This window comes from Vespa velutina, chromosome 7 (assembly GCF_912470025.1).
Source record: "Vespa velutina chromosome 7, iVesVel2.1, whole genome shotgun sequence".
Taxonomy (NCBI): Eukaryota; Metazoa; Arthropoda; class Insecta; order Hymenoptera; family Vespidae; genus Vespa; species Vespa velutina.
Window position 1 is genome coordinate 7,595,927 of NC_062194.1, and position 11,652 is coordinate 7,607,578.

The window sequence follows — 11,652 nt, forward strand, 5'->3', positions numbered from 1 at the left end:
AATCTAAAATTCTATCAGTTTGATCGAAAAGGGGAAGTTTGACCATGTAGAAGGATGATGCCAGGAAGTTTGCGTCGAGGAGAGAAGACGAAGACGACGAAGACAATGTTCATGCTCTTGCTCGTTTTACGAACGTGAGTCACATATTACATTACCGATCAAGGATAACGAGCGGGATTGTTGAACGAAAGAGAGAGAGAGAGAACAAAGTTGAGATCCTACGAGCATCTCTTCTTTCTCTCCTTTTCTCAAGCAAGTAATTTATACTTCGATTTTCATATTATTTTTATCATAGTCGATACCATGTTTATCTATTTACTTGACCGTTCAGCCTACCTAAGTAGAGAATAATAATAAAAGAGAGAAAGTGATAGAGATAGATAGAAATAAAGATAGAAAGAGAGAAAGAGAGAGAGAGAGAGAGAGAGAGAGAAAAAGAGAGAGAAATGGAGAAAATAAAGAGATTAGAATAATTCTTGAAAGTAAAGACAAGAAAATTCGCCTTTAACCCTGACTGTTCCCGCGTATCGTTTGCGTTGATTTGCACGTTTTCAAGGTCGTACAAAAGAGCATTCCCTATTTTTATCTCGCGCATTTGGCGAACATTTATAGAAGCAAATCAAGATCGTCCGAGTATCGTTACTCGATAACGACGTAAAGACGTTCCTCTTTTTCCCTTAGGGCTTTCGTTAACGACGACTTTGATCTCATTTTGTTTGAGAATATAACGCATCGAGGTCAAGGATGATGATTAAGCGAATAATAGACATTGTAAAAGTTAATGATTGTTATTCCTGAACCACGATTATATTGAACAATTTGTTATATTATATCTCTTTATATACGTCTAATTTATTATCTAAAAATAGAACATTGATAAACAACATTAAAAATTATATTTGAATTGAGAGATTCATTTTATTCGATTTTAATATTTCAGTAGGGGGAAAAAAACAAATTTTCGATCATTATCGATCACAATGAAACGAAACGGTAAAGAAATGATTACAGAAAAATATCTGTAGAAATGTATGGTATTATCGTTTGAAAGTTTATAGAATAAATTTTAATTCTATGGTCAGTTCAACATAAATCACAAATAGTAAAATGAATAAAAAGAATACTATCGAGTATTATTCATGGCTATATGATATTTAAATACGTCAAATTTATTGGTTCGTTCAAATGATAAAATAAAATCAAGTCGTAAATATATTAAATAAATAAATAAAACGTATGTCAATAGTTTCCATCGAAATGAGGCGAACAAAAAGTATTTTTAAATTTCCATTTCAATAATGTCAAAGGGGATTCCTACGTTATGACTCAAAATTTTTCGATTCAATTTTATTTATCTTTTTATTATTAATTGATGTTTACAACTTCATCTTATTATTTACTATCAAATCTTTCTCACGTCAAAAATTTGATAAACCGATAAGAGAAAAAGAGAGAGAGAGAAAGAGAGAGAAAGAAAGAAAGTGAGAATCATCCTAGTAAATTCAAATTTTATCGAGTAACTCGGACTTCGATTGTCCAATAATCGTAGTGCGTCGTATCCTTAAATAAATAAATAAATAAATAAATAAATAAATAAATAAATAAATAAATAAATAAATAAATAAATAAATAAATTATATTGTCCCGTACTCATCGATATCCTTCAACGATTGGAAAACTTACATACAGAAGTAGTAAACGTTTATTGGAAGCTTTAGATTCTCATCGTTGACAAGGGTGATGAAGATGACGCCAATTGCGCCGGCGGTGGCGCGACGATAGCGGCGATGGCGGCAACTATGACGACGAGGTCGTAAGCCGAAGAGCAACACACACGAGACGCACGCAATTTCGATGGTACGGCAGTCTAGCACGAGCTACCGCTCAGGAGACACCCGTAGGGGACTTGCTTGTTTCAAGGTAGGCTATTTTATTCGTTCGGCACTCTTTCTCTCTTTCTCTTTTTCTCTCTCTCTCTCTCTCTCTTTCTCTCTCTCTCTCTCTCTCTCTCTCTCTCTCTCTCTCTCTTTTAGCTTTACTTTAAACTATTTTAAAGATAAATACACGCGAAGGTTTGCCTCTTTTCTTTTTCTTTTTCTTTTTTTCTCCTCATCAATTTTTATGATCGATCCTATTACTATAAATGAATTAAAAACTTCGAAGATCCAAGGGCAAGAAAAAAAAAAAAAAACAGAGAAGTCGCGTTTCAAAGCCACCGACCTCGATATCCCAACTAGAAAGTAACATCGAAATACGAACAAACTGTTTGATAAAAGCTTGAATGAAATGAAATAAAATAAAATGAAATAAAATGAAATGAATGAATGAATTAATTATTAAATGAATGAATAAATAAATAAAATAAAAAAAAAGTCAAGAAAAGTAGAGCAAGAAAAAGAAAGAGAAAAAAGATAGAAAGAATAGCGGGGTAAGGAAAATGGTCCAGTGAAAGTTAGACTCGAAGCGACGCGCGACGTCGATTCGATGTTTGTCTTTATGTAACTTACGTATGCACGGGTGCAGCGTACCCGTCCGGGATTTCGAATCGGTCACGTGTTTTGTATGCCCGGATTTCTAACTTCGGAAGAAGAGGATCGAGATCGATGCCGCCGAGATTTGACGCTGTTCTAAATTTTTTTATTCTTATTCTTATTCTTCTTCTTATTATTATTCTTATTTTTCTTATTATTCTTCTTCTTCTTCTTTTTCTTATTATTATTGTTATTATTATTATATTTTTTCTTTTTTAATTTTATTTTTAACGAACTTTTTAAAAAATCATCGTCCTTATTTCGAAGTACGTGCTGCGTGCGTTTATTTATTTATTTATTTTTTTTAAATCGTATGTACAAAAATGACATGGATATATTTTTTCTTCTCTTTTTTGTTTTTTTTCTTTTTTATGAAAATTCACGAAGTAGATCCAGTTAAATAAAATATTGAAGACTTTTTACCGATTACGTTCTATATGTTGTAATTATTTTTATAGTGAATTCGATTACATTATCGTGGTCATTATCTCAAAATTAATGTTACTATATTTGCTCATGCTCATCCATGCATCGCATTTCTCGTTATCTCAGTGATAAATGTAATCAAAAGAAATATCAAGCAACGCGCACGGTGTTGCTTCGTTAACAAAACAATGCGAGATTCTTGATCGAAGGGATCTTAGAGATCAACAAGGTTATTAATCGTATATATCGAAGTGAGAATGTTCGATCTTTATCGTTCTCAATATCTCAAGTTTCTTCGGTCAATTAACCTTCAATTCGTTAGAAACATCGTTGATTTATATTTATCGTGACCCTTGATTTTCAATTAAATAAATTATACAGATAGATAATAATGATAATAATTCGTAACAAAGTTGTAAATAAAGTAAATAAAAAAAAGCAACCAGTAACGATAATCATTGGATCAGTTAAGTTTTTTCTGCTCCTTCTTTTTTTTCTTTCGTTCTTTCTTTCCTCCTGTCGATCGTCAAGTACAGAATAATTGTATTCAATGACATCCACTTTCGTTCGATTATCCCTTCTTATATCTAAATATTGTTCGATCTATCTACGTTCGATGAATATTGAAACGAATGAGAACTAAGCAGCGTTTAGTATCAAACATGTTATTCTAAGTTTCGATCGACGAATCCATTGATCAAAAATAAAAAAGAAATGGATTATCAAAGCACGTGGATTAAACGTATCGGACAACACGTGTATTCACGTCGCGATCAAGATCTTTTTAAATGCAGCTAGTTTTTTCCCCGATAATAATCAAAACGATTGTTTCCTCTTAATCTGCGGTAGCAGATTGATGTGTTGTTAATGTACTTTGCTGTTTTTTTATTATCATTATTATTATTATTATTATTATTTATCATTCCTTTTTTTTCTCTTTTTATTTATACGTCAGAAAAACAGATATGAAAAAGAGATAGAAAAAAGAAAAAGGGAAGGGTGATCGAGTTAACCTTCGAAACCGAATACATTATAATTGTATTTAATATGTATTCGTTTATATAGGGATTTATTCGTTTCGATTATGCGTCGTCGATTAAATTGATAAAAATCCCGTACGCATCCTCTTTAAATCACGATCCAACGAATTCATTATTTAAGTTTTACATTGATTACGCACTATATCATCATCTCATTCCTCTATTTATGGTAATAATCCAACGGGATTACAGTCTCGCGTTACGTCGCATGATGCGCGTCGATAGTTTTCCCGCAAAAAAAGGCCTTTTGCGCTTTGAAATTGAACGTGCGTACGCATAAAAGCGAATCAGAGAGGGGGGAGAGAGGGAGAGAGAGAGAGAAAAATGACGCTACGCGATATCGATGCGAATGTTTTCTGACTTAATAATGATCGTGATTTTTCCTCGATCTTCATCATTTTACACAGAAATACATAATAATATTACGACTGAAGAAAACGATAAATTTTACGTTCCTGTTTTTTGAATTTCTAAAAAGGAATAAAAATAAAATAAAAGGAGATGAGAAAGATGAAATGATGAAGAAACATCGATAATAAATTCGAACTTAACGCGTTCGATTGGTACGAAAATTTTTAAAAATCTCGAATCAAATGAATGAATTTATAAAAATTTCTTATAGTTGACAAATATATTCTAAATATTTTTCTAAATAAGTATTAAAATGTAACCTGTTCGAAAGACTTAATTGATTGTATTTTAACGCATAACATTATATTTTCAACATGATCTTACTCATCAGAAAATTTTTTTAAATCAAAATTAAAAAAAGAAATATAAAGAAAAAAAATGATTCATAAAAATATATTATAATCATTCGTTTGTTGATATATATATATATAAAAATTTTAAATAGAACAGGAAAAAGAGATTATTGATTCGAATGACTAATTGATCATATAAAATTATTTATACGGTTGAAATTTAAAAAATTCGGAGAATTAAATAAATAATACATAAAAAAAAAATACATTAGACTTAGTAATCGTTTGGTTCTTTACAAAAAAAAAAAAAAAAAAAAAAAAAAAAAAAAAAAAAAAGTAAATAAAACAAAAAAAGACGACTAATGATCGTCGTACTTGTTCGAAAATTTCAAAAATTTAGAATTACAAAAATGATTCATAGAAATGAATTAGAGCTAGTGATTGTTCATTTCCTTATAAAAAAAAAAAAAATAAATAAATAAATAACAAGAAAAAGAGAAAAAGAAATTTAAATGAATCAGGAAAAAAAGAATTGATTCGAATTAACAAATATAAAATCGATCGCGTCATACGATTAATCAACTTCGATTCAATAGCGCGGGAATTTTCAAAAAAAGTTCAAATCTTTCTTTCTTTTTTTCTTTCTTTCTTTAAAGTAAACGTAAAACGAGTTTCAAGCACGTGTCACCTGAATTCGTTTCACCGATTTTATCGGCCCATGTAGTTAAAAGACTAACCGTTGGTTGTCTGAGAATTTCAAACCAAAGGAAAAATGAAGTTTGTACTTTTTAATAATTGGCCAGTCGTGAGAAACCGGTTCCAATGCGCTGCGTTACGCACCATCGTGTCTCTTCGTTCCATAACCTGATTGCATTTTCTATCATATAGTATCAGCATCAGTCGCAATCAAAGTTACAACTCGGACATGTCTTTTCGTCGAGCGTGTAATAATGTTATCGATATTTACGTTATTTTAATTGTTTATGGAGAAAAAGAAAAACAAAAAGAAAATATTTTATTCCAGTGCAAAAAACATATTGTGACATTTATCAAATCGATTAAAAAATACAAAAGAGTAAGAATTTTTTTTTTTTTAAATATAATTTAATTTTTCGAACAAAAATTTTGGGCTTTTCTTAATATAGGAAATAATATATATACAAGATGTATACGTAATACGTGAACTCGGAAATTATTATCAAAATAATAATAATAATAATAATAATAATAATAATAATAATAATAATAATAATAATAATAACAAATTTATTTATTAAATTATCAAATTATTTGAACAATATATAGATATTTTATCGATTCGTAGGGAATATTTACGTAGGAAATCTACGTAGGGAATACATTTGAATTGTGAAAGTCACAAAACTACAAAACATTTCATTGATTTTTAGGAACTTTTCTAAAGTATCGATTGTTATTCGTATTCATTAATAATATTATTGGACAGATTGTAATATATTTATTGGCGATACAAATAAATATGTATATGAAAATAAAGTTAAATAAAAACTTTTTTTATCTCTTTTGCATATTGAAATTATCGACATACACAGTATCTATGTATGTACATTCTGTATATCTATAGTAAAATGCTACAAGTTTAAGAGTTCAAAGGACACTAGATAATTTTACGTATTAAAGATTATATATTATATAAGATTAAGATAAAACGGAAGAAAATATTTATTTAAATAAAACGCGTGTCATTTATATCGTTAAAAACGATTAGAATCTAAATATTATTGAGAAAAAAATATATAATATTAATTAAAGATAGTTAAGAAACTCGTTCACTTTGCCAATCGCAAGGTGAAAATAATTTGATTAATAAAAATTCGTTTGCTATTTCGTAAAACAGGAATATTTTGATTGACTGAAAATTCGTCTTATATCTAAAGGAAAAAAAGAAAAAGAAAAAAGAAGAAGAGAGAAAGAAAAAAAGAAATTAAAAAGAATCGTAAGATAAAAATCGATAGATTATTGCCTCCGTCGAAATGAAATGCACGCATATAAGTGGCGTCTATTCGCATTCGTCTTTCATCTAAGTGTCAAGATATATCGAGACTTATCATCGTTGATTTTGAAAATCGATGTATTACATCGTAATGCGTTAAAACGCGAGCGAGCATGCGTCCGTGCGTGCGTGAGTAAGTGAGTGAGGAGTAAGTGCGTGAGTACCGTGCGTACGTAACTTTCTTTAAAGTAAAATTCACGTGAAGTGAGGCAAGCCCTCGCTTATATGTATATCCTTCGGTACAATGAAAACGACGATCGCGAATCTTCGATCTGCCGATCATGAACTTCCTCATTTCGTGATATAAACAAATATTTAAAAGGACGAGCACGTGGACGAGCATCGAATAGAATTTTAATCGTTTCTCAGAGATATCTCAAGTTCTTCTTCTGGTTCCTTCGGTCACGGCGAAAGAATCGTGACAATGATCGAAATTTATTTGACGAAAATAAATTTCTATTCTCGAGAAAAAAAAAAAAAAAAAAAAACAACGTTCAAAAACATTCATATACACACAAACACACAAATGCATATATTGAAAAATGTGTGTATATGTGTGCGTGTGTAAGTGCGAGTATTGTGTTTTTTTAGTTATCAATAATAACAGATATTAACCGGGACAAGCAAAATATACACATGATAAATGTATTACACACAACCAATGAATAATATACATATCATTAAAAGAGTCGTCGATCAGTGATACTTTTAAGTTTTGCATTGCATACAAAGAGACATGCGCGCGTATATCCAGAACGTTTGTTATATCTACTGTTCAAGGTCTCCTCGCGCATTTATTAGCTTTTCAACGAAAATTTCAACACATTCTTACGTGTGCCATACAATAAATTACTTCCTGTGTTATACCTTTTTTTTTTTTTTTAATCACAGCGAAAGATGACAATGTAATAACTACAATTATTCGATCTTGAACAATAAATAAAAGAGAATAAACGAATCGACGAAAAATATTTAATAACGATCGTACCGTATAAACGAATCCTTTAACCTCATTTAATTCTACGACCATATATTACGACGCTATATTTATTTACTCTCGTCTTATTTACATGCAACTGAATATGTAAAGTTTTATGGTAGAAAACAATGAGAAAAAAAAAAAAAAAACGTCGATCGGATTATTTATGATACTTCTGGATGTAAATCGATGTAACTATTCCTTCGTAAACAAACTTGCGGATATTTGAAATATTGCGCGTTATCAATAGATTCTCTTATCGCATGTTTTTCCTTTCAATTGTTTCAATAAATTAAATTTTAAAAAGAAGAAAAAAAATATATATATATATGTATTTATATATATGATTTAATTAAAATATGATATAAAGAAGAAAAGAATCTAACAAGATGACATCTTTATGTACGTTCTTTTGTAAATTTAACGAAACTATTTATCTCTCTTGACTTTATTCTAAAATTGTATGACGTTTTACAAAACTGCGCATGTATGTGGCTATATTCTATTCTATGTTTATATTCTATTCTTTTTTTCATAGCTCTCGAGAAATAATTTTTAAAATGTAATTAGAGACATTTTCATTGTAGGGCACAATCAGAATTCTGATGCTCAACGGATATGAGAAAAAAGATGACTGAGACAAAAATCGATTGTTATGAAGAAGGTAGAAGAGAGTAGTAGAGTTCGATGATTCGATCGATTCCATTTTTTTCGTAACGACTCGAAATATTTTCATCAACTTCTCGATCCAATTTTAACGATTTTCTTAAATAAACGAATAAGATCAAAATCTCGAATCATATTTTTCAATGATACGATTTCGATATATACTTTTTGTTGATCCACCGTAAAACGAGGTACAGAAGTATGTGGGACTCTGACGGTCTATTGCGGTTAACCTCAAAGTCTCGATTTCCCACCGTTTGAGCCACATTTTTAAATATTCATAATTTATCGTATTATTTGCTTAGAATCTCTTTTACGTATAAGTGATTTTCGAATGTTACTCTATGTAATTATGTATTAATATCTATACGTTACTGTCATATATGTCTCGTATATCTGTGTGATAATGTCAAAGAGAGTGAGAAAGCATATGGCATTTGATACATTGATTTATTATATTTTCAGTGAATGAACAAGAGAAGATGCCTGGCCACCGTCAGCCTAATTCCCTAGAAGGACTTAGTTTGGGACAAGTGTGCCAACAACTCGACGGGACGTGCCGCCGGCTGCAAGTGCTTTCTCAAGAATCATCGGCAGCACAGGTGCTCGCTTTCGCAAAACAGACTATCAGACCATATTATATCAATGCCTTACCCGCACGTCTGCGCTCTCAAGTTATTGAAGAAACCTCGAGAATGCTGTACGGTCCTTCATCGGATGGTTCAACTCTCATTTCTGGTCCTGCTCCACTGTATTTACTAGCACTGCTTCTTGGTCATGATATAAAGCAGTTAAGGGTGATTCTTTGTTGTTACTACGGATGTAGCCATCAAACGTCGCTCCTAAAGTTATTAGCTTCTGAAGGAATTGGACTAGAATCTCTAGAACTGGCTCGTTCTGCTTTACTGAGATTAGATTGCAAGTTGTTAAGATCTGCTCTATTGAACATGAAAAATTTGTTAAGTTTGACTCTTCGCAATATAGCTAGTGATGCTGTACTTCAAGTCATTGGGAAAGCATGCCCCAAGTTAGTAGTTCTAGATGTAGCATGTTCGAGACAAGTGACAGATGCAGGCTTAAAACAATTATTGCTGCAAGTGGAACTCAGAGATAAAGCACCACATACGACTACACAAGAGCCTACCAGTTGGTCCAAATTGAAAACCTTGCTATCATCTAGATTAAAGATGAGAGGTTCTAAATCCGAAAAGAAAGAGAAGCAAGGTGTTTTATTGGAGTATTATGAAAGTCGAAATTTTATTTGTGATACGCTTAGAGTTCTTAATGTTGCAAGTACTAGTATTACAAGTGCAGGTGTACTTTTGGCCTTAGTATATGTACCACAACTCGAATCTTTGGCAGAATACAGTCACATGGGAAGGGTGGTAGAAATTATGAACAGAGGGCTTATCGGATTGAAAACTCCATTTTCTTTAACGCAAGCAAGAAGCTGCAGAACAACACCAGCTCGTTTAGAACTTCTTGCTCAAGCATGCCCACGAGTGGAAAAGTTACATATTTCTGAACCTCATCATCCTCCTGAAGCACTGCGATTGTTTCCCTATGTTACTTCTTTAACTGTACATGGTATTCCAGCACAAAGAGAATGGCTAGATGGTTTTTATGATTATTTACGCACAAATGGCCAAAATTTGAAAGAACTAAATCTTCGAATAATACAAAATGAAAATCTAATACAAATAGATTTGAAAGAGATCTTCAGTAATTGCCCTAATCTCAGAATATTGACCAAGGATGGTTTCAGTATAATATGGACAGAAGGATCAGATCCACCGCCTCTCAAATATTTGAGAAAACTTCAATTGGGACACACGATAAATGCCTTAGCTATAACGAAAATTCTCTCCTTGGCACCAGAATTGACTGCGCTTCATATTCACAGTTGTTTTGATCTCACAAATGAACACTTAGAAAAATTATTAAGTATTCCCACAAGACCGAGAAGTGGTAGAAAATCTGACAAAAACGAAAATAGTTTAGTGCAAAATTTAACATGTTTTTATATATATGAAGCCAGCAAAGTGTCTGCAACTACTGTGTTAAATATGTTTCAAAACTGCAAACGTTTACGAAGAATCGGTAATTTGGCAAATTGGGGATTGGATTGTGAAGGTGTAACGATGTTACGAACGACGTTAGCACGCGCAAATTTAGACGTGGATTTGTGTCCTGGTTCTCATTGGTTTTGGAGCAATTGTATTCAGTAGCACATATCAAAGCTGATAATTTTATCATTGAGACCTTTTCAGCACCTTTAAAACCATGACATTATTAGCTGTTTTATAGAAATCTATATATTTCCATTTTTTAAAGACTCCTCATTTATCAGTATTAAAAATTAAATTTAGTTACTAAGGTGAACTAATAATTTTTGAAAAACCAAAAGGAAAATAAAATGGAATTGCCATTTTGAAATAATAAAATTTAATATAAAATTATATTTTGAAAATTAAAATGCTACAAATGAATATGCATTGTTCAAATGTTATATATTATATCGTGCAATAATATTAATTCAAATATTCAATCAAAGTATAATATAAATAGCATAAGACTTAATAGTATATTGCAAAGTTCAAACAACACTGTCCTTATTCAGTCTTGTTATTCGAATATAATAAGAATATAACGGCAGGAATTAAATCTAATGTAGACATTAGTATATATTACCGATAACTGGGATACTTTCTTGAGTATAAATCAAATGACAAGATGATTTAAATCATTGGATATATAAATCAAATTATATTTATTCAAATTATAAGGGAAATAAAACACTATACTTCTTATCTTGTTTCAAGTAAACAGCAATAAGAAAGAAAAATTGTATTTCTTGTATATATATTCCTGTCAAATTATAATAATTGAAGAATATATCTATTTTATACATTTTTAAATAATCCTTCCTATAATAATGTTTTACGGTTATAAATTTTATCTCTATTTCCATAAGATACAAAATATTAGTTATAAATAAATAATAATGTGTTATTTTCTTTTTTATAATATTTAATTTAATTTTTTTTAAATATATTAAACTTACCTCTGATAGGCCATGGGATTGCAGTAAAAGATTTATAAGCTTGGTGTCAGTTTGAAAAATTTTGTATGTCATATGTAACTGTTTAGCTGGCGGATCTTCTGGAGGTGTAGACAAAGCACAACATCTGGAAAAATGAATAGAAAAATGATAAATAATGCATAAACATCATAAATAATTAAATCGACGAAATATTATATATATGCTTACTTA

General features: G+C 30.6%; 2 protein-coding genes across 8 annotated transcripts in view; one reads left to right on the plus strand and one right to left on the minus strand.

Moving 5' to 3' along the window:
• LOC124950738 (tubulin polyglutamylase TTLL5) overlaps nt 1–11,652 on the minus strand; it is a 40,889-nt gene that overhangs the window by 8,672 nt on the left and 20,565 nt on the right. For 3 of the 4 annotated variants that reach the window (XM_047497921.1, XM_047497920.1, XM_047497923.1), the window contains 2 exons: nt 11,650–11,652; nt 11,443–11,566 (listed from right to left, as the gene is read on the minus strand). The exon at nt 11,650–11,652 is cut by the window's right edge and continues 81 nt beyond it. In XM_047497921.1, coding sequence (XP_047353877.1) covers nt 11,443–11,566; nt 11,650–11,652 — 127 coding nt within the window. Of the gene's footprint in view, nt 1–9,032; nt 10,779–11,442; nt 11,567–11,649 lie in introns of those variants that run through there. The other variant, XM_047497922.1, reaches the window with a different exon arrangement.
• On the plus strand, nt 1,774–11,273 carry LOC124950739. Of its 4 annotated transcripts, none has more exons than XM_047497925.1 (2): nt 1,774–1,920; nt 8,844–11,273. In XM_047497925.1, exon 2 carries the CDS (start codon nt 8,861–8,863, stop codon nt 10,604–10,606), a length of 1,746 nt encoding a protein of 581 aa, XP_047353881.1. In that variant the 5' UTR covers nt 1,774–1,920; nt 8,844–8,860; the 3' UTR covers nt 10,607–11,273. The 4 variants fall into 4 exon arrangements, with proteins under 4 accessions (XP_047353881.1, XP_047353880.1, XP_047353882.1 ...); XM_047497924.1 differs by lacking the exon at nt 1,774–1,920 and adding an exon at nt 5,003–5,776; XM_047497926.1 differs by lacking the exon at nt 1,774–1,920 and adding an exon at nt 5,925–8,569.